General features: G+C 52.2%; 2 protein-coding genes across 8 annotated transcripts in view; one reads left to right on the top strand and one right to left on the bottom strand.

The window, feature by feature from the left end:
- Positions 1–6916: 6916 nt before the first annotated feature.
- On the top strand, positions 6917–18817 carry CHRNA2 (cholinergic receptor nicotinic alpha 2 subunit; the record flags this gene model as incomplete). 2 transcript variants are annotated; one of them, XM_082729208.1, is made up of 7 exons in its annotated part: positions 6917–6989; positions 7683–7834; positions 8240–8284; positions 11835–11944; positions 13437–13457; positions 14598–15624; positions 16778–18817. In XM_082729208.1, the coding sequence occupies 7 exons, from the start codon at positions 6917–6919 to the stop codon at positions 16901–16903; spliced, it is 1554 nt and encodes a 517-aa protein (XP_082585334.1). In that variant the 3' UTR covers positions 16904–18817. The 2 variants fall into 2 exon arrangements, with proteins under 2 accessions (XP_082585334.1, XP_082585333.1); XM_082729207.1 differs by lacking the exon at positions 13437–13457 and having other exon boundaries at positions 14616–15624.
- A 57-nt stretch (positions 18818–18874) lies between these two features.
- PTK2B (protein tyrosine kinase 2 beta) overlaps positions 18875–20643 on the bottom strand; it is a 121826-nt gene continuing 120057 nt past the window's right edge. For all 6 annotated transcript variants that reach the window (XM_082729204.1, XM_082729201.1, XM_082729203.1 and 3 more), the window contains one exon: positions 18875–20019. In XM_082729204.1, the coding sequence (XP_082585330.1) occupies positions 19804–20019 (216 nt within the window). In that variant the 3' untranslated portion in view covers positions 18875–19803. The remainder of the gene's footprint in view (positions 20020–20643) is intronic.

Genomic DNA, 20643 nt, shown 5'->3' with positions numbered 1-20643 from the left:
GAGAAGGGGAAGGAGAGATCCACAGGCTGGCTTGCTGAGGGCTCTATCCTCACTGCTATTCGACTGGCAGTTATGCTGCTCTCTTGACCCCCAGACCCAGGACCCAGGAGATCCCCCCACCTGTGAGGTCAGGGGGTCCAGGCAGTGATCCCGGGGCACAGGGTCCTTCAGAGCAAAGAGAGACGCATCTTAAGTACTGGACAGAGAAGAGCAAATCTGTTATCTGTCCCCACTGGACACAGGCTGAATAGTACAGGCTCCTCCTTCTTCCCTCCAGAGAAGATGTGTGCGTGTGTGTGTGTGTGTGTGTGTATTAGACAGGGAGAGAGAGAGAGAGAGAATGAGAGCATGAGTCTGTGTGCTGGCCAAGCCAGCAGTCCCTCCTGTGGACTGGCTTTGGCTTTTACCTGCAGAAGCCTTTGTGCCTGGCTCTCCGTGACGCCCTCCCCCGTAGCACCTGCAGGAAGCCTCTCCAGCCGCCAGAGCGGGAAGCCCAGGCAAACTGACCAGCCTGCAGAACTTACCCAGCCCTCCCCAGGAAGCCAGCTTGACCCTCAGAGTCAGGTCGCCCTCGTCCGCCAACGTGGGTCCTGTTCCAGCATCAGTGTGACCATAAAATGAAGTCACCCTGCTCTGCTTTGCACCTGCCCTTCCATTTGGGGGGGACTTTTGTCAGCTGACCAGGACTTCCAAGCCAGGCTGGTTCTGTGTTCTCTCAAAGGCCTTTCTTCTTCTGTCACCACCGGTAAGAAAGGTGCCCCAAAAGCTTGCATTGGGGAATGTGGGGGTAGGGCATTGTGGGGGTGGGGTCCAGGGGGATACTAGCGGATGAGCGGCTTCCGGGCACTTTGGGAGGGGAGCATGTCAGAATGCTGGAAGTCACCTGCTTCTAGAAGAATTTTCATCTTCCGGTTATCCCTGCGAGGGCAGTTCACAGCCCAGTGACAGTCAGCCCCTTCTACTGGGGTAGCTCAGTCTCAGGGGTTCGTGGTGTTACTATATCAAATCTGCTTCTACGTACTATCCCTTCCTTTATTTACTCATGAAGCAAACATTCTCTATCTTTCAGTAAAGACTAACAGACATCAGTGGCACTCACTGACTTGGAAAAGTAGCAAGTGCTTCATTGCCAGGGTTTTTCTGAGGCTGGAATTTGTCAGCGAGGTTTCCTACACAGGCTGATGTGCTAATCCAGATGACCTTTAAGATTCTACCTGACCTTGAGATGTTAGGCTTCTGTGGTTGATCAGGGTATGGAGCAGAGCAGACACACAAGCTAGAAATACGGTCTCTTTCCCCTAAGCCCCGGCATGAAATTATTTGGAAGAAAAAACAGTATCATTTCCTCTCATCAAGGGGCCATTTTTGGGGTATTGACAGAGGAGAGAGAGCTGGGACTCTCATGTGGAGGGACAGGGTGCTGGATGGCAGAGAGGAGCTGGTGGGGTCTAAGCAGGCTTCCTGGAGAAGGTGATGTTTGTGAAGAGACTAGAACAGGACCTGGGGGGTGGGAAGCCGAAAGTCAGCTGCAGTAGGAAGTTGGACGAGGAGGCCAAATTCCTTTGACTTCAGGGGACCTGGACTCAGGAGGTTGGTGTAGGGGAGGTTGGTGTAGGCGTAAGGGGCAGGGGGTGGGGGGGGTCTGGTTATTTGATTGCATCAGCAACAATAGTGGGGATGTTGGTGTCTGAGCCTTTTGCATATGCAGTGTCTTTTGGGTAGATTTCCCTATGCGTCCCATTCACCCAGACCCACTTTACAGACAGACAGTCACACCACAGCCATCCTGCCAAACCTCCAAACCTGCCAATCCAGCCACTTAAAAGATCAAAGGTTCCAGGGTTCTTTCTCTTTTAAAATCTTTCTTAGGCAGAAGGTATCTCTAATTACTGTCAATTAACTGGGATAATTTCTCCTTTAGTTTCCAATGATAAAGTAATGAAATTATCTTCGTGGGCTAATTACAAAGGATGCAAATTTGAGGCATCTTGTAGGATTGTATCCTCTAGGATCGATTGACTTTTATTTGCGCAGTCTTCCAGAGGGTCTGACATATCTCTGATTGGTTTTTATATCATGCAATTTCAGCATCCTTGGATTTCTGTTTCTTTTTCTCCTCTTGTCACTAATAGGGAAAGAAAATCTTTTATTTAGTGCACTTTGTTGAAAGAGATCATACATAGCCTTGGGATTTGTGACCATGATATGGGTTGGAAGGAGGAGTGAGTAGATCTGCATATAGAGGAAACTCTCAGAACCCTAGATCCAGGCAAACATGGGTGTGGGGTGGGACACCTTTGCCTTCACACCACCTACCTGCCATCGACCTCAGTCCTGACAGTGACTCAGCAGTGACAGTCAATAGTGCAAGGATCTGTAGATCTAAGTATGGGCATAAGTTACCCATACGAATTGCCCTTCTAGTTAGTGGCACTGGGTAGCATTTTACCAGATTAGGGTTTAAAAGCTGAAGACCTGAGTCTGAATCCCAACTGTTACCACTTTTGAACTATCCATCCCTGAGCAAATCTTTTTTGAACGTCACTATTTCCTTTATTTATACAAAAGAGATAATAAAATCCCTTGCCCTTACCCTCCTGGGGTGATCTGAGACTCCAATGAGGTCAAAGGTGTAAAAGTGCCTTCTAAACCTTAAAATCACACACTTGCAAATTGTTTTTAGAAAGATCTAGGTGTTAACATCACAGGGGACCCTGGAATCTTCTTTCCCTGTGCTTGCCTGTCCTGTTCTCTCACCCCTACCCGAAAACAAAGCCGTGAATCTTCACTGATATGTCCTGGTGGAGAGGAACAATTCAATTGTCTAGCTCCCCTTCATTTTAACAAGCAAATGAAACTTCTAGATGGTGGAGACGGTGTCATAATAATTTGTCACTGACATTCCAGGTCAGTTAGGGAGGCATGGGGCACGTGAGAATCCCAAAGCATCCCGGGCAGAGGATGAAAGAGAAAAGGAACCAGAACAGGAGCTCCATGACCGTCAGGTTTTGCATGAGTGTAGAAGGATAAACAAACAAACACACACAAACGAACAAACACACCTTTTCTGCAGTTTCCCCTGGGGACTGATGACATTCCTCTCTGCTGGCAACACCAGGGTCTTCAAGCCAACTCAACTCAAGTGGCTCTCAGGTGCTTGCACAACCTTAGACTCAAGGAAGAGCTGCCCAGTGTGAGTAGTTGGAAAGAGTTCAGAAGGGACTTCTGGGAACTTGGGGTCTCTTTGCATGGCGTTGAAGCCCATGGGACGAAATGAGTAAAGTCATGACTTACAGCAGGAGTGGATGAGCAGACGGGATTCCAGAGGTTTTCTTCTGTCCTTTCTTCTCTACTGTGTCCCCCTCAAAGGCCACACATTCTCAATTCTTCATCCTTAAAGCCCGGCACTTTGTTGTCCCCATCCTGGAAGAGGCAGTGGAAAGATGAACGAGGAAAGAAAAGAATAAATAATCAGATTATGGAAAAAGTGCTCAATGTCATCTTGCTCCTTAAACTAAGCCATGAGCCTGGGTCTCCCTCATACATTCTTCCAGAACCCTCTTCCACTCCTGGGCACCATTCATGGGTGACCCTACGTACCTAGAACCTGCAAAGCAAACCCCTGTTCTAAGGTCTGGGCTTGGGGCTGAGATAACAGGTGAATGCGACACAGTTTCCCACCCACAAGGAGCTCACAGCAGTGACCTCTGCTTCTCATCCCAAGCTCCCATCAACTCTCATCTCAACTTTCCGAGCCCATGGGAGGAGTTCAGTGCTAGGATCTGTTTCTTGTTCTCTTTTTTGTCTCAGCCCTGAGGTGATTCCCATGAACACAGCTGACTCTTTTTTGGGGTGAGTTTTGAGTATTTATTACCTGTTTTTCTTCTCTAATATTTTTTTACTGTGGCAAAATATGTATAATTACTGTTTAAACTATTTTTTATTTTTATTTATTTTTTTAAAAGATTTTATTTATTTATTTGACAGAGAGAGATCACAAGTAGGCAGAGAGGCAGGCAGAGAGAGAGGAGGAAGCAGGCTCCCTGCAAAGCAGAGAGCCTGATGTGGGGCTCGATCCTAGGGCCTTGGGATCATGACCTGAGCCAAAGGCAGAGGCTTTAACCTGCTGAGCCACCCAGGCACCCCTGTTTTAACTATTTTTTAAAAGATTTTATTTATTTAACAGACAGAGACACACACAGTGAGAGAGCGAACACAAGCAAGGGGAGTGAGAGAGGGAGAAGCATGCTTCCTGCCAAGAGCAAGAAGTCCTGAATAGGGCGTAATCCCAGGACCCTGGGACCATGACCTGAACTGAAGAAGGATGCTTAATGACTGAGCCACCCAGGCGCCCCTGTTTTAACTATTTTTAAGTACACAGTTCAGTAACGTTGAGAACATTCCCTGTGCTGTGCAACCATCATGCGTCTCCGGAGCTTTGCCTGAAACTCTACCCCCATTAAACACTAGCTCCCCTCCATGCCTCCACCCAGCCTCTGGCCGCCACTATCCTGGATCTATCAATTTGACTACTCCAGTAATCAAATAAGTGAATTACACAAGATTTGTCCTTTGGTGTTTGGCCTCTTTCACCTAGCATAATGTCTTCAAGTCCGTAGATGTGTCAGAATTTTTTTTTCATGTTTTAAGGCTAAATAATACTTCACTATAGGTATACAACACTTCATTTATCCATCCGTCCACAGATGGACATGTGGGTTGCTTCTACATTTTTTACAGATGATTTTGATGACTTGTGCTCCACTCAATTGGAGGATTAAAGTCTTTTTAAAAGTTTTGTTTTCTGATTTAAATTTTAGCTAGTTAACAGTGCAATAATGGCTTTTGGGGTAGAATTCAGTGATTTATCACTTACATATAACACCCAGTGCTAGAGAAATGGAGTCTTAAATCTACACCTACTTTGGGGATGAGAGTTACTTCCCCCACCCCCACCATGAGATACAGGAAGGGCACATAAAATACCTAGTGGACACATATGGTAGGAGATTTGGAAAATATAGTGAAGTATGAAAAAGAAGAAAATTTGGGACGTCAGGGTGGCTCAGTCGGTTAAGTATCTGCTTGCAGCTCAGGTCATGATCTGAGGGTCCTGGGATCGAGTCCCAGATGGGGCTCCCTGCTTCTCTCTGTGCCTGCTGCTCCCCCTGCTTGTGCTCTCTCTCCCCCTCTCTCTGACAAATAAATAAAATTTAAAAAAAAAAAAAAAAGAAGAGGTAAAATTGCCTCTAATTTCTGCACCTGGGGATAACACAGGTGATCTGTATATACACAGAACAAAAGATAGGAAAAGAGCAATTTGGTTGTCTTAGTCCATGGGGCCTGCTGTAACAAAAGCACCACAGGCTGGGCGGCTTGTAAACAACAGACATTTATTCTTACAGTTTTGGAGGCTGGAACGTCCAAGTCCAAGGTGCTGGTAGATTTGGTGTCTGATAGGAGCCCGCTTCCTGGGTCATAGACGATGCTTTCTTGCCGCGTCCTCACACAGTGGAAGGGGAGAGGGAGCACTCTGGGATCTCTTTCATAAGGGCACTGATCCCATTCATGAGGGCACCACCCTTTTCTCCAGCTCTCCCTGCTACGGAACATTCAACACGCCCCTCCCGTCCCCCACATCACTGTCCTTCTTGCCACTGGAACCCTACCTATCCACGTTCTAGCCTTCATCGTCCCTAGAGTCTAAAGAGACTTGGCTGTTTATTTATTTATTTATTTTACTAATCCAGATGGTGTCTATTTATCTTGTTAATAACCGCTATTTTTTTAAAATTATTTATTTGACAGAGAGAGATCACAAGTAGGAAGAGAGGCAGAGAGAGAGAGGAGGAAGCAGGCTCCCTGCTGAGCAGAGAGCCCGATGCGGGACTCGATCCCAGGACCCTGAGATCACGACCTGAGCCAAAGGCAGCGGCTTAACCCACTGAGCCACCCAGGCGCCCAATAACCGCTATTTTGAGAGACAGTTCACGTTACCATAAAAGTCATCCTTCGAAAAATGTACGTTTTGGCGAGTTTTAGTATATTTGCTGAGTTGTCCAACCAACACCGCTACATCACGGCAGAACATTTTGATCCCTCCGCCCCACAAAACAGAAACCCTCTACCATTAGCGATCACTCCCTCCTCTCCTTTCCCCCCTCCCCTCCCCACCCCCACCCATCGACAACCGTTCATCTGCCCTCTGAGCTCACAGATTTACCTACTCTGGGTATTTCATACACATCGAATCCCACAATGTGTCATTTTGTGCGTCTGACGTCTTGCACTTGGCAGGTTTTCAAGGCTGGTCCCTGCCGTAGCCGGTGTCAGCACTAGATTCCTTTTCATGACCTGGGCTTCCGTCGTATGAACGTGCCATCTGTCAAATGCGTGTTCATCAGCTGATCGGCGTTTGGCTGCTTTCAAATTTGGGCTGCTGTGAACAGCACCTGAATTCTTCCACTGACCACCCTGGGTGGTCCGATCATCTCCGTTTTAGAGACCCCGCACCCAGGCCAGAACGATGGGGACTCCATTCACATCTTGCACCTTCCTCTGTCTAGTAGGTCAGGCCAGAAGAAGAGGGAGATGTTAGCTCCTCTGTGAGCCCCAAGCCCTCTACTCCTGGGAGGCCTGTTTGCCGGCCTTTCTCAGCTCTATAAAGCATGAGGAACAAAAGCACGCATGTGTCAAGGAGGCAGGACCCTAAGACCCTTTCCCTGGCTTGCGCAGGTTCCACAATGAGAGGGGCTATGTGGAATCCAGCAGGAGCTCTGCGGTGTTAGCACCGGGAACTCTCCCTGGGGAAGCGGGTCGGAGCCTCAAGCCCCAGGGCAGCCCTGCCTGCCCTCCTTCTGATGTCCAGAGGAAGCCAGACCTCGTCCTCGGAAGCCAGACCTCGTCCTCGGAAGCCATGGGCCCCTCCCACTCTGCGGTCCTGTCCATGATGAAGCTCGGTTTGTGGTGGCTCCTTCTGATCCCGGCAGGTGAGTGGCTGTCGTCACTAGGACATCACGTCACACCTGGGGGCTCTCAGGCAGCATGGGGGAATCTCCAGCAGGGACCTCATGGCAGTCTGCCAAAGCCACAGGGGACTTCCAAGCAGCTCGCTGCACGGTGGGAAGGTGGCTGGGCAATCTCAGCTCTGAGCATGTCGCCTTGAACCTCCCCACTTCAGCAAAAATGGGGGAGACGCCTGAAGTGGCAGAGGATTTTGTGGTTAGCATTAGCCAGAAGTTCGTTGGCAAGTGGATGGGAGTGAAGGGCTCCTGGAGACGTGTGAAGCCCTTCTCCCTCTGCTCGCCCCACAGGGACCAGGTGTCTCCCCCATACGGCTGTCCCTTGGGTCTTCTCAGTTCAAGGTTGCATCTTGTCTCCAGGTCAGGTCCACCCCACTCCTCTGCCTCCCTCTCCAGCACTTCCCCCCGCTTCTTATCTAACAGTCACAGAGTAGGTGCCCTTTCTTTAGCTCCAAGCATGTCTTGCTTGCTTCATCAAGCTCCACTAGACACTGTTATATTTAATCCTCAGCAGTGTTTAGAGATAGATAGGTTCTGGATAGCGTCCCCATTTTACAGATGAGGAAACCGAGATTGAGTGGCTTTGATTCGACGGGAGAGGGACCCAGGCACTCACCACCATGGACTCCCGGAGACCCCTGTCTTCCTTCCCGTCCACAGGGTCGGCACAGCGAGCCTCCCCTCCCCAAGCTGAGGACCGCCTCTTCAAACACCTCTTCAGGGGCTACAACCGCTGGGCACGGCCGGTGCCCAACACCTCGGACGTGGTGATCGTGCGCTTCGGGCTGTCGATTGCCCAGCTCATCGATGTGGTGGGCCTGTCCCCCCATGCTTCTCCCCTTTGGGATCAGCCCCCAGACCACAGGTCCCTTTCCCGGGGTCCTTCTTCCCCCGCTTCCCAGCTCCACCCCTTCTCCTTCCCACTGTGCCAGCCCTGGAGACCCTCCTGAGAGGACGCTGATCCACAGCAATGGGTTGTCTGGGTGCCCTGTTTGTTCCACTCAACACAAACCCAGAGGACCCAAGCGGCCTCTGTGCTCCTGAAGGATCTGTAAGGATGGCTGTGTCAGGAGGGGGTGGAGGGTTGGGCTAGGCTTGGGGTGTCATGTGAGAGGTCCTTCTGGGGCATAGGGGATCTGCGTCAGCCCATCCTACTCCACCCTGTTTTGGGGGGCTGGCTCCATCGCTCTATTGTTCTTACTCTTTCCACTGGGCAGGATGAGAAGAACCAAATGATGACCACCAACGTCTGGCTAAAGCAGGTGAGAACCGCTTCCCTGGTTGAGGCAAGAGTCGGGGTGGGAGCCCATGGACCCCAGACCCTCCCAGGACTGTCTCACAAACAGAGGTATTCTGAATTCACGTTTCACGTTTCAGGGGAGAGTTGCCACTTGGGATGTTCCCAAAGCTGGCTGATTGCAGATGGCTCCTGGTAGGGAGTGTGCACTGAGACTGAGTCTGGCACCCGAGAAGGTCACCTACCAGAACCTAGGCATCCCCTTCCTGGGGGTAGGCGTTTCCTGCATGTCAGCCATTGTTTGCAGATCAGCTCATTCTGAGTAGTCACTGAAAACCCAGGCAAGGTTTCATTCTGCCCACTGAATAGCTAAGGAAAGCCTGAAGCAGAGTGTAGTTCAGCTAGAAAAGGGGGGCCCCCCAGGTGTGTTCAACTCGGAACCCCGGGCTCCTTCTGCAGGAGAATGCTGGGTGTTCCATGTCTATGATGCTTAACAAACCACCCCAACACTTAATGGCATAAAGTGACAGTTTATCATATCTCATGGTTTTATGGCGAGGAGTTTGGGCGGCTTCTTCCGCTTTGCATGGCAACTACTGGTGTTACTTGGTGCTATTCAACCTGTGGCTAGTCTGCTCTGGAGGGTCTAAGATAGTGTCATCTATGTCCATTCCTTAGTGGGGATGTCTGGAAGGCTCTGGAAGGTTCTGGAATCTGGGCCCACTTGGGTCCTTCACCCTCTTCAGGCATACTCAGTGTCTTTCTCCAGCAGGGGAGTTGGTTGCCTCACCTGGAAACTCAGAGACCCCAGAGCAAGGGTCCCAAGAGATAGGAAATGAAGCTGCTGGTTTCTTAAGGTCTGAAAACTAGCCCAGCATCACTCCTGGCAAAGAATGTGTGGCCCTTTTTGATGTACCATTCTCAGGGGCAGCACTTGGGGACACAGGCTTTATTTGAGGCTGAATAAATTCCTTTCTGCTTGACCCTCTTCATGCTCTGCCCAGCCCCTCCCTAAGCCCAGAAGTATAGACAGATGGGAGAAAATGAGAAAGAGGACCTAGCCCTCTGCCTCCTTGACCCCCCGCTACTCCCTCTTCCTGCCCCACTAGAAAACTGACCATCTCCTATCTCAGAGGCTGGCACTCAGAAACCCACGACAATCAAAACTGGGATTGGCATAACTACTTTGAGTCTTTTGAATGAATGCTTCCCTTTGTGTGACCCCAGGGCTGTATACTGGCCATGGAGTTTATAGTTGAATGCTTAGGAGAGAGCCATAAAGCCCATCGCTCTGACACTGCTCAACCTGCAGCTGCCAGGAGGTCACACGGCTCATCTTTACAGATTTGCAAATAGAGGTCCAGAGCGGTAAGGGACTTGGGAAGCCACACTGTTCTGCAGTGCAGGGACCAGCTCTGGGATAGGTTGCTATCCTGTCCCCACCCCCCAGGGCTGGTGTCCCTGGCTTCAAGGGCTGGGATGGAGAGCAGAGGAAGGAGCATGAGAGCCGGAGTCAAGCCAACCAGCAGCCAGCCCCTCTGACTAACCTGTGATGTTCTGCAAGTTATTCAGCCTATCAGAGTCGTAGTTCCTCATCTGTTAAATGGAGATAGTGTCCTCAGTTGCCTGCATTGGCAACTAATTGCCAATTACTATAACCCATGGGTACAGAGGCCCTCCAAATGTTGGTCGAAGCCTGAAAGCTTGAGAGATGATGGACTTGGGGGAAAGGGAATACAACGATGAGGCCCAATCCCTTTCAGAATTGTTCGTCAATGTCCTGAGAAGTCCTGACAATTTTACAAAGTTTTAAACGTTCCTTATTTTGCAAGTTGGGGTCCTCTGAGCACCTAAGCCTTCCTCTACAGGTGAACGGTCAATACCACTGCTGGGTCAGTGTCTCCCCAAGCCTGGTTTGGGTACCAACGGCAGTGTTCCATGAGAATGGTTTTACTTGCCTTGCTGATCCTTTTGTAATCGTCTTACATTTATATTTTAGTGGATATTTCCAAATGCTTTTGATTTTCTAGTGAAGTCCCTGATGTAAAATTTCAAAATTCAGGTGATCTTAAAAATCATGAACAAATTTGAAGGGGAAAACTGAGTACATGATGATACAGACAGCACAGGTATATTGTCAAAAATTATGAACCTGGGACTTGGGTGCTTGGAGTTTGGGAACCACACCACTGAGCTAGACCAGTGCTCTTCCTCGCATGCATCTGCTTCCTGAATATGCTATTTCCCTTCACTCCTTCCTGGACCCCTACCAAGTTGATGCTTTGTGTAAACGTCACACAATTATTCTTTGGAGGGGAAAAGCCTTCCATTGTGGGATCCTATTCAAGGGTGCATTACAGCACTATTTTAGTGAAGAGGTGCAAAAGCAAAATGGCCCCTGGACCGAGGGCAGGCTCAGAATCGGGGAGGCCAGGATTCAAGAACCGGTGCTGCCACTTATTAGCAGCGTACCCTCCACACTTCACTCTCTTCATCCTTATCCAGAGGGTTGTTGTGAGGATTGGAAAGAACCATCTAAAGGGCCTATGACAAAACTAGGTATATAGATGCTAGTAGCTATTATTTTAATTATGAAAAGGCCCTGGGCGGCAAAGACAGCCTTGTGGGGCAACCCCAGTCATTATCTGTTGGGTTGGTTGTTTCTTTCAGGTCCAGAAGGGAGGTGGGAAGCCCTCCGTCCCAGAGCTAGAACCAGACAGCTTTAGAGGGAGAAGGCATTGTTTTCATTGCTGAGCTACACGGTTCCTGAACATGGCCCCAGGGCTTGGTGCTAGGGAGCCAGAGTGAACCAGCTGTTGTCCCTGGCTGGTAGAACTTAAAGAAGCATTAAATAAATATGTAGGCAAATCCACACTGATCACCACTTGTGATGATGCCGAGAAGGAACATTTCAGAGAATGAATAATATTATCCTGGTTTTGGGGGGGAAATTCGCTTGGACCTACTACTGGAACCAAGGCTGGGGCCCAGAGCCTCCCCTTCCTGCTGGGTTTCCCAAGGCGGGGGGTGGGGGGGTGGGGGGGGGGTGCTCTGGAACACAGTTTATAAGCACTGTGGACTTCCCGGTCTGGACTCCCCAGTCTCAGCCACATAACCCTGGCTGGGTGTTTTCACTTCTCTGGTCCTCAGTTTCCTTACCTGTTCGAATGGGGAGATACTTCGGTCTGCCCAGCATTCCCTCCCCAGCTCTCCCAGGGAGTCTCTTCGGAGATGGAGGGTGTACAAATCCTTTGTAAACTGTGAGGCATTAAAAAAACGTTGTTCCTACAAATGAGTGAGGTGGCTCTTCAGCATCCTCCCGCTAGGGGGCAGAACGGGGACTGGAGGCCGGACTAGCGGGACCTATTGTCCTGGTGTGCCCAGGACTTGGAGTACCAGAGCTGGGGCAAGACGGGCTTGGTTATCCCAGGCTGGACTCCCGATCCCCAGCTCCGACCCCTGTCCCGGTCTCACGGCCCTTTCTCCTCTGTGGGTATGGGGAGGCCCTTGTGTGTATGGGGGTGCTCCCGAAGGCAGGCGGTGCCAGGTGACGGGACTTCCCTCCCCACATATAGGAATGGAACGACTACAAGCTGCACTGGAACCCGGCTGACTTCGGCAACATCACATCCCTCCGGGTCCCTTCGGAGATGATCTGGATCCCTGACATTGTCCTCTACAACAAGTAGGAAGCCGGTGGAGGCTCCCGGGAGGGGCGGGTGTCGGGAAGTCTGGCTGGGTTGGACGTGGGCGGTCCCCCCCCTCGTGTCTCAGCTTCCTTGCCTCCTTCTCGACTCATCCTCTCGCCCATCCTCATCCCTCCTCCTTTCCTCTTGATTCCTTAGTTTCTCGCACTTGTCCACCAAAACTTACTGAGAACCCAGTCTAAATTAGCACATGGTACTGTATGTATGGGACACGGATTTGGTCCTTGAAAAATCGGGTGGTGTAGACTGTGAAAGCAATGCCGAAGGGTGGGCGTTTTGCAGGAGGGTGGTATTGTTGGAACCGGTGAGCAGCATCCCCGGGGAGCACCCTCAAGGGGCGGACTCACTTGGCGTGGGTATTTTGTAAAACTCACATTATTTATAGTTGCTTTGCATTCAGGACCCAAAAAGGAGCCATTTTTGAGCACAATGATGAGACACTGATAAAAGGCAGGGGAGTGGAAAGAGAGTCCCAGTGAACACCAACAACACAATTAAAAAAAAAAAAAAAGATAGAGACCTAGTCTTTCATTTGTCTGTTTGGTGTCAGGTAATTCTTCACTTAGAAAACAAAACCTGAAAAGTATTTGATGTTATGCTTGTCTAACGGAGTTTTCTAATGTGGAGCTCTAAGGAGCCCCCATTCTCAGAGATACGAGCAGGTACGAAAAACAGTCATGTGGTCAAATAATTTTGGAAGAGATGGACTGTATACCCATAACTCCGCCACCGCAGCCCCAGTCCTTTGGGAACTGTGAGCACAAGATATCATTTTCAATGTTGTTGGAAGTTGTACTACTAAGATACACATGCAGTCTAGGTTTTCTAACTCATTTGACCCAAATTTGGAAGAACTATCTTTAAACAAAAAAATAAAGGGGGGCAGATCCATTTTTGAGTTTTGGTGTCTTCAGAGAAAGTCATGACAATGATTCCTTTATACCGCCCAGTCCTGGTCAGACCCAAAGCCCTCTTTCCTGAGCTGCGTCCATAAACACACAGATCAGCACGGATTACCAGAAGGTCTAGCTGCAGGTGCCTGGTGTTGGCAGTTGTCACTGGACTTACGGACCCCTTCCTGCATATCTTTATGCGGAGCCATAACCCCGAGCCAGCGCCCAAGATCCTTCTAGTTGTGCTCCCTTTGCACCTGGCAGGAAAGTCTGGACCAAAGTCCTAACATCAGATACAACCTAAAGTTTGGACCGTCATTATAGCTTCGACCAGTGTCCCTTGATAATAACAGGAGACTTGTTGGCTAGGACAAAAGTTCAAACCAAATTCTTGCAGACATTTAAAGAAGGGTGTCCTTCATCCAGACATTCCACTCCAGGTTAAACAGGAGGATGGAGGAAATTGCACCTTTCTTTCCTCCACATGGGGCACATGTCGCCATCTAGTGGTAGTTCTGTGTGGTGACCAAAAAAAAAAAGGTTAAACTTCGGCCTGACGTGTACCTGTTTGTCAAAGTTCCTGTTTCCAACCTTCTGAGTTTCCCGTTTTCCAATTCCTAATCTGGCACTTCTCCATAGAAAAGAAGTCTGTCTTCCCGTGTGCTCCTCTGGTTCCCTTGACTTTAAGAAATTGGAGGGAGAAGGAAGGCTCCTTGAACATTAGGGCCCAGAGCCCACAGCACTATCCCACCTGGCGGGAATTGGGACTCAGGCTCTCAGGAAGTCCCAGTGAATGGCCACTGTTCCCCCAGTGCTCCCACAGCACCATGATGCCACAGTGTCATCTCCCACCACCCTTTCCTATGCCCTGCCCCCTCCCCCGCCACCCCCAGCCTGAGCACACACTGAGTTTTATCTCTCCCCTCCTCTGTTCCTTATTCCGTGCCTTTGCTCCACTAGTGTGGCCTCCACCCCATCTCTCCACCCGTCCCACTGGCAACTTTAAGGATGAGCCTGCTCACTCCAGCCAGAAGGGATGTCCGACCCCGCCTCGCCCCACCCCAAGTGGACTGCCTTGGGGTGCTCTTGCCACCCCCTTGGGTTATAGGTGTTAAGGGCTGCATCTCATTTCCTCGTGGCTCCTTGTGGTTCCTTAAGGGCAGGCCTGTGCCTCACATTCCATCCCCCACAGCTTGTGTAGAGGCCCTAGAAGATGAGGCTGGTGCAGAAATGCCCAGTACACAGGTGGAGTCGAGGAACTTGCTTCCTTCACCAGCAAAGGGGTTATGTCTCTTCTGAGCCAGGAGCTAAGGATCTCAGGTGGGAAAAGACGTGGCCCTAGACGAGGGCCTCGCTCCCCATCTGCTGTGGGGAGAAAATATAAATAATCACCTTAAAATATTAAGTGAACACAAACGGGCCATATGACTATCTGTCCCATGTGTTTATAAAGATGTAGAAAATTATATATATGATGTGTGTGGCACTCAAATATAGATGACATATATATGTATAATATCAGAGTGTTAATAGCGGTTGTTTCTAAAATTCTTGCTCTTTTCCTATATTCTTCAAAATTCCTGCTTTTGTCGTTAAAAGGATAGTGTTTGAAAGACAACTCAGGTAGCTCTGAGTGTGAGTGTGCTGGGAGAGCCTCCCGCACTTGCACAGATGGCGACAACTGGGCCGGGTCTGGCTTTGTTATTCGGGTGCCCGTGGGCTGAGCCGGGCCCTCCAGCTCCTCTCCTCTCCCCAGTGCAGATGGGGAGTTTGCGGTGACCCACATGACCAAGGCCCACGTCTTCTCCACGGGCACCGTGCACTGGGTGCCCCCCGCCATCTACAAGAGCTCCTGCAGCATCGACGTCACCTTCTTCCCCTTCGACCAGCAGAACTGCAAGATGAAGTTTGGCTCCTGGACCTACGACAAGGCCAAGATCGACCTGGAGCAGATGGAGCAGACGGTGGACCTGAAGGACTACTGGGAGAGCGGAGAGTGGGCCATCATCAACGCCACTGGCACCTACAACACCAAGAAGTACGACTGCTGCGCAGAGATCTACCCCGACGTCACCTACTACTTCGTCATCCGGCGCCTCCCGCTCTTCTACACCATCAACCTCATCATCCCCTGCCTGCTCCTCTCCTGCCTCACCGTGCTCGTCTTCTACCTGCCCTCGGACTGCGGCGAGAAGATCACGCTCTGCATCTCCGTGCTGCTCTCGCTCACCGTCTTCCTCCTGCTCATCACCGACATCATCCCCTCCACCTCCCTGGTCATCCCGCTCATCGGCGAGTATCTGCTCTTCACCATGGTCTTTGTCACGCTCTCCATCGTCATCACGGTCTTTGTCCTCAATGTCCACCACCGCTCCCCCAGCACCCACACGATGCCCCACTGGGTGCGGGTGGCCTTTCTGGACTGTGTACCCCGGTGGCTGCTAATGAGCCGGCCCCTGCCCTCCTTGGAGCCCCAGCACCCTCCAGATCTGAAGCCCAGCTCCTCCTACCGCTGGCTGGAGACCAACGTGGATGCGGATGAGAGGGAGGAGGAGGAGGAAGACAGATGGGTGTGGGCAGCCCAGTCCTTGCCCCGCCTGGGTGTCCTCTGCAGCCATGGTGGTCGACACCATGGGGCTTCGGGTCCCAAGGCAGACCCCCGGTGGCAGCAGGGTGGGCTTCTGCTGTCACCTCGCATACAGAAGGCGCTGGAAGGTGTGCGTTATATCGCCGATCACCTGAGATCTGAGGATGCTGACTCTTCGGTGAGTTGGGGCCGGGAGAGGGGCTCTTCCTCTGGGTGGCTCTCTCTCATCCCAAGGTGTTTAGACCACCCAGTCTCCTCCATGGGGGCTCGTTTCCCTCTGCTATGGCCCTCAGGAATCTGGACTAAACTGTGATAAAGGACGTCTAGCTGGCAGGTGGCAGAACGGCAGCCAAGAACACCCCAGCTAAGGCTATCTGGGGAATAACAAGCCAGAGAGGGAGGGACCTCAGAAGCTGAAATTCCCCGTGCCATTCTTGGCACGGTCGCCCTATAGGTGGTGGGGGGAGGGGACAGAGGGAGGCGAAGGGAATATCACCCGACGATAAACCACGTAAGTCAGCCTGCTGCATCCTCAGCTTTCCTCCTTTGTCCTGATGGCTTCCTCCCAATTCTATTCGTTTGTGGGCTCTGGGCATTTTGTAGAAGTCACTATTCACCCACAAAGCCTAAGGAACATTGGTTGTATCTGGTGGGCTCCCCGCCCCAGCCCCTGTCAAGCCCAGCGTTAGTAGGTAGGTCAGCAGGCACCGCTCGGGATTGCAGACTTCTTACCAACCTAGGGAAGGATGGAAGGCCTGTGGGTGGCCGTGTTGAGTGGTTAGGAAAAATTAATTGTTATCTCACGTGTGAGCAGGGAGATAACCCCACCTGCTTGCTTGGGCCGTGAGGCCAAATTCCACAAAGCCCTGCCCCCTGTGACCCGCCCAGACTTCCCCAGGGCCACACCTATCCCCACCTACCTCTGTGGCTCCCCCTCCTGCAGTGGGTGGGGGATTGGGAGTGGGGTGAGGGAGAGGCGATCTGTGGTGGGGGCACAGTCTCCGCCATTTTGTAACTGCCAGGGGGTTGAGTTTAAATCGCTGCACCCCTCTGGGAAGGTCCATGCCCTTTGGTGGTTCTAGAACATCTGGCCTCCCTTATCTGAAATTTGAGAGTCTATGGAAAGGCTCTGGCTCACGTCCTAGGGGTGAGATAAGGCAGGGATCACTAGGAGAGGCTTGTTTGGGTCTTGAGACCACCTTAGGTTCCCCAGGTCTCGGTGAGGCCACGGCTGCCCCCAGTGTCATCCTTACAGAGACTGTGCATGGGTGGGACACTTCCCCACTCCCAAGGCCTGGCCTCTGTCACAGTGAGCTCATTTCCATGTGCAGGTCAAGGAAGACTGGAAGTATGTGGCCATGGTCATTGATAGGATATTCCTCTGGTTATTTATCGTCGTCTGCTTCCTGGGGACAGTTGGACTCTTTCTGCCTCCGTACCTGGCTGGAATGATCTGATCTCCTGTCCCTTGCTTGGACCCAAAGGTGACACTGCTGATCATCTTTAACCACCACTCCCTCTAGTACAACGTTGGGTTCAAGGCCATCCGACTGCAAGCACCTCTCTGTGGAGTCCCTACACTGGCCCCGTCATGGAAGACTCCTTGGGTCAATTCACTGAACTTATTGTACTGTGTGCCGAGAATCTGCCAGGCACAGAGCCCAGTTTTGGATGCTGGGCAACTAGGAAGTGAGGAACTTGCTCTGCAGAAGGTTACAATATGGTGATGACAATGTGAAACCATGTAAGTTTCTCCTACAGGAGCCCTGAAGACGCTGAGTAACAGGAGGACCACGAGGGGGCAATCCAAGGGGCAGATGCACAGACCTCCAGGGATGGGTGCATGGGGAAGAGAGGAGAGGGTGCTTCAGGGGGTGGAAGAACTATGAACAGCATTTTGGATTCAAGAATGAGCCCAAGGTGTCTAGAACAGGCAGGCTGAGATGGAGCTCCAGTGTGGGAGCTGTGGGAGGAGGTTGGAAAGGCAGGTTCGGGTATCTTGAGTCTGATCCTGAAGGTCTAACGTTGGTTGACCCTCCCTGGAAGGAAAGGGGGAAGCAGGGACCCAGTGGGGTAAAAGGTACAGGTACAGGTCAGACCTTTTGGGTGGCAGCGGGAGGTGTGGCTGGATGCAAGTAGCTGGGTCATCCCACCTGCCTAGAAGCTCACTTGAACCCCTTGCTTTCCCTCACCTGTAGCAACACCCCCTCAGCTTCCCGCAGCAAACGGGCTCCGCTCTAGCTGGCCCCAAGAGGTCTGGCCACTTTGCGGTCCCTGCCATCTGTCCTTGAATGCACATCGACAAACCAGGAAGGTATCCTGGGTCATCCTTGACTCAAGCTTGCAGCTTGCTCCTCCCACCCACTCATGGGGCAGGTGATGGCCAGCCCACAGGACTTTTGCTCAGAGTGAACTGAAGGGAGTGAGCTGGGCTGCTTTGCACCTCGACTGCTGTGGAAATGTAGAAGCTGCGGGACGGCTTCCCTTCCCAGCCTGGCCTCCCAGTCCTTCCTGAAGTCCCGCAGTGGCTTCTGAGCCGCTCTGGACGGCCCAGGAGTCCTCGCACCTCAGAATCCAGCAATCCACAGCCAGCAGCTGCATGCCAGAGCCTGGGGCGAGCTCCTGGCCCCAGGTCATCCCTCACCCCCGCCTGTCCAGCCCGCAGAGAGCAGAACCTCAGCCACTAACAGAAGCAGACACTCTCTGGATGGTGTGCGGGCCCCAGATAGGAAGCCAAGTGGGATGAACTTCCGGTTTCCTTGGGCCTTGAGGTACTCCACTTACCTCTCCTTGACAAACACAGAGAAAACCTGCAACACCCAGGCCAGGCCCCTACTCCTCAGTTCTTCCCAAAACTCCCCTGCTCAGCTGCCTATCTGGTTTCCGGCTACCCCCCACCCCCCACCCCCGCAACTCCTGCAGGGGCAGTCCCCCAGCCTCCTTTCTGGTCCATCTTGGCTCTCCCAGCCCCCATCTCCTGGTGCAGTGTTGTTCCTTCATGCTATTCCATCTCCCACCCACCTTGCATGTGAGTAAAGAGATGAAATAAAGCTAAGGCTGATGCTCGTTCAGCTGCGGGACCCCTCCTCAGCATTCTCAGGACCATTCAAGCCCCCTGCACTCCAGTGGCTGGCACGCCAGCTGGGAGAGTGCCATTGGTGTTTCTCACAGGGCACAAGAGGGGTCTTCCCTTAGTCCCCACTAGAAAGTCACCCTTGGGTCAGGCGCAGGGGAGTAGGGCCTGGAGCCCACACCTTACCCCACTGCCCCCTGGTGTCACCACGAACCCCTCCGTGCTCGAGCCTGGCGTCGGCTCTTGACCTGCGCCCAACAGAACACAATCAATTTCTTCCGGGGCAGTGGCCCAAGGTCAACGTGACCCTCCTTCCAAAGAGCAGGTCAAGCAAACAAAACAACCAAACCACAAAGCAAATGGTACAATTTTAATTCATCCACAAGTCAAATAGAAAGAAGGTAGAAGAGTGTTTTGCACAAACACAAGGGAGGGGTGAGGCCGATGGGAAAGTGGTGGGTGGGGGTGGGGGATTGGGTGGGTGGGGGGGGTTGGGGTGGGGGAGAGAAGGGGAAGTAAGAAAAGAGGGAGAGAAGGAAGGGGCCAAGTCAGGGAAGAGAGAAAGGGCACAGGGAAGAGAGCAGATTGTGGTCCGAGTCCTGTTTTGGCCTCGTCTCTCCCTTTCCCCCACAACGCTTGGCGTGTAGACCACACAGCGTCTTGTGCCCAGACTCCCAATAGCTTGTTCCTGGACTGGGTCCCAGGTCCCCCCTCAGAGGGGGCACATGGCTGTTAGTCCAGTCCACACTCACATTAAATAAATTCCAATATACACTGTACAAGAAAGCCAGGCCCATCCCTCATCTCGCAAGCCGCCCAGCCCCAAAGGAAAGCCCCTCCTAGTCCCTCGGTCCATCCGTCCATCCGAGGACCTCCGTGGGCGGAACAAGAAGGAATAGCTTGGCTCCAATAGACCTGCCATGTCCTTGCAGAAAGCCATCGTGACCACTAGGGGCACCAGTGTGACCACAGCGGAGCAGGTGGGTGTGAGGAGGGAGCGGCCAGCCGCAGCAGGGCTCCCTCTGAGCCCTCTTGGTCACACACCCCTGCCCCGCCCCTCCGGCATCTAGAGCCCTGAGTCCCCTCTGTCCAGCTGCAGCCTGAGCAGCACAGTCTGGGGTTGGGTGGGGGGAGGGGTCGTGCAAAGTGGCAAGGGGAGGCCTCCCCACAGCCTTCCCCCAGAAGACCCACATTACCGAAGGCAAGGCGGGGGCCAGGGGGAGGCAGGGGAGGGAACACTACAGGCAGGGGCAGAAGATGCAGGCAGGTGGCGCCCACCCTCCATCACTCTGCGGGCGGGTGGGCCAGATTGGCCAGAACTTTGGCCTGGTCTACTGCATCCAGCAGGTTCTTGGCGTCCACGGCCAGAGTGTGGGAGGCCGTGAGCATCTGCCGCTTGCACTCCTCACTCAGGGAGGTCACGGCGTTTTGCTGGGCCAGGCGCATCTTATTGATGAGCTCTGCTAGGTCCTTGTTGAGCAGTTTCTGGGTCCCCTCGATCTGTAAGAAAAGAATGCTTGAGAGGCTGGAAGCCTGAGCTGCGGTGACGTTTAAGCTTGGAGAGTAGGGAAGCTGTGCAAGTATCCTGTTTGGGCTTGGCCGAGGCAGTCACAAGCTTTCTGGGGGACAAGTTTGATCCAAGGCCCTATGTGACCTGGAGACAGACATTGCAGATGCCCCAGACCCTAGCCCACTCCATCCTAGCTCTGCCTGACACAGCCCCACAGACTGTCCCTTCACTGCTGTACCCCCTCCTGCTGACCCAAGGGTAGAGTGAACATCGGACGACAGGTGCCCTTACTCATTAGTTAGCTGTCTACCTTCAACTCAAGAGCCTGGGGACCGTGGCTTGAGCTGTAGGGTTTGGCTTACCACCACTTCCCAGTGCCTAGCACACTGCTAAGAGCGCAGATTCAGCACCCAAGGTACTCCCCAGTGCAATGAATGACGGAGCCATCACCTGGAGGGGAAGGACCTCTAACAGGGAAGGGACAGCACCAGCTGGGGCTCCTCTATGGGCTGCTACTGTCACCCAGAGGAAGGCTGGGAAATGCCCAGGTCCTCCTGCATCCTGTCTCAGACAGTCACATGTTGTGGGGACAGTGATGTCATGCGGCCATCCCC

The sequence above is a fragment of the Mustela nivalis genome (assembly GCF_964662115.1).
Source record: "Mustela nivalis genome assembly, chromosome: 4".
NCBI lineage: Eukaryota > Metazoa > Chordata > Mammalia > Carnivora > Mustelidae > Mustela > Mustela nivalis.
Note: the sequence above shows the minus strand (reverse complement) of the source record. Positions and strands in the feature narration are given on the sequence as shown.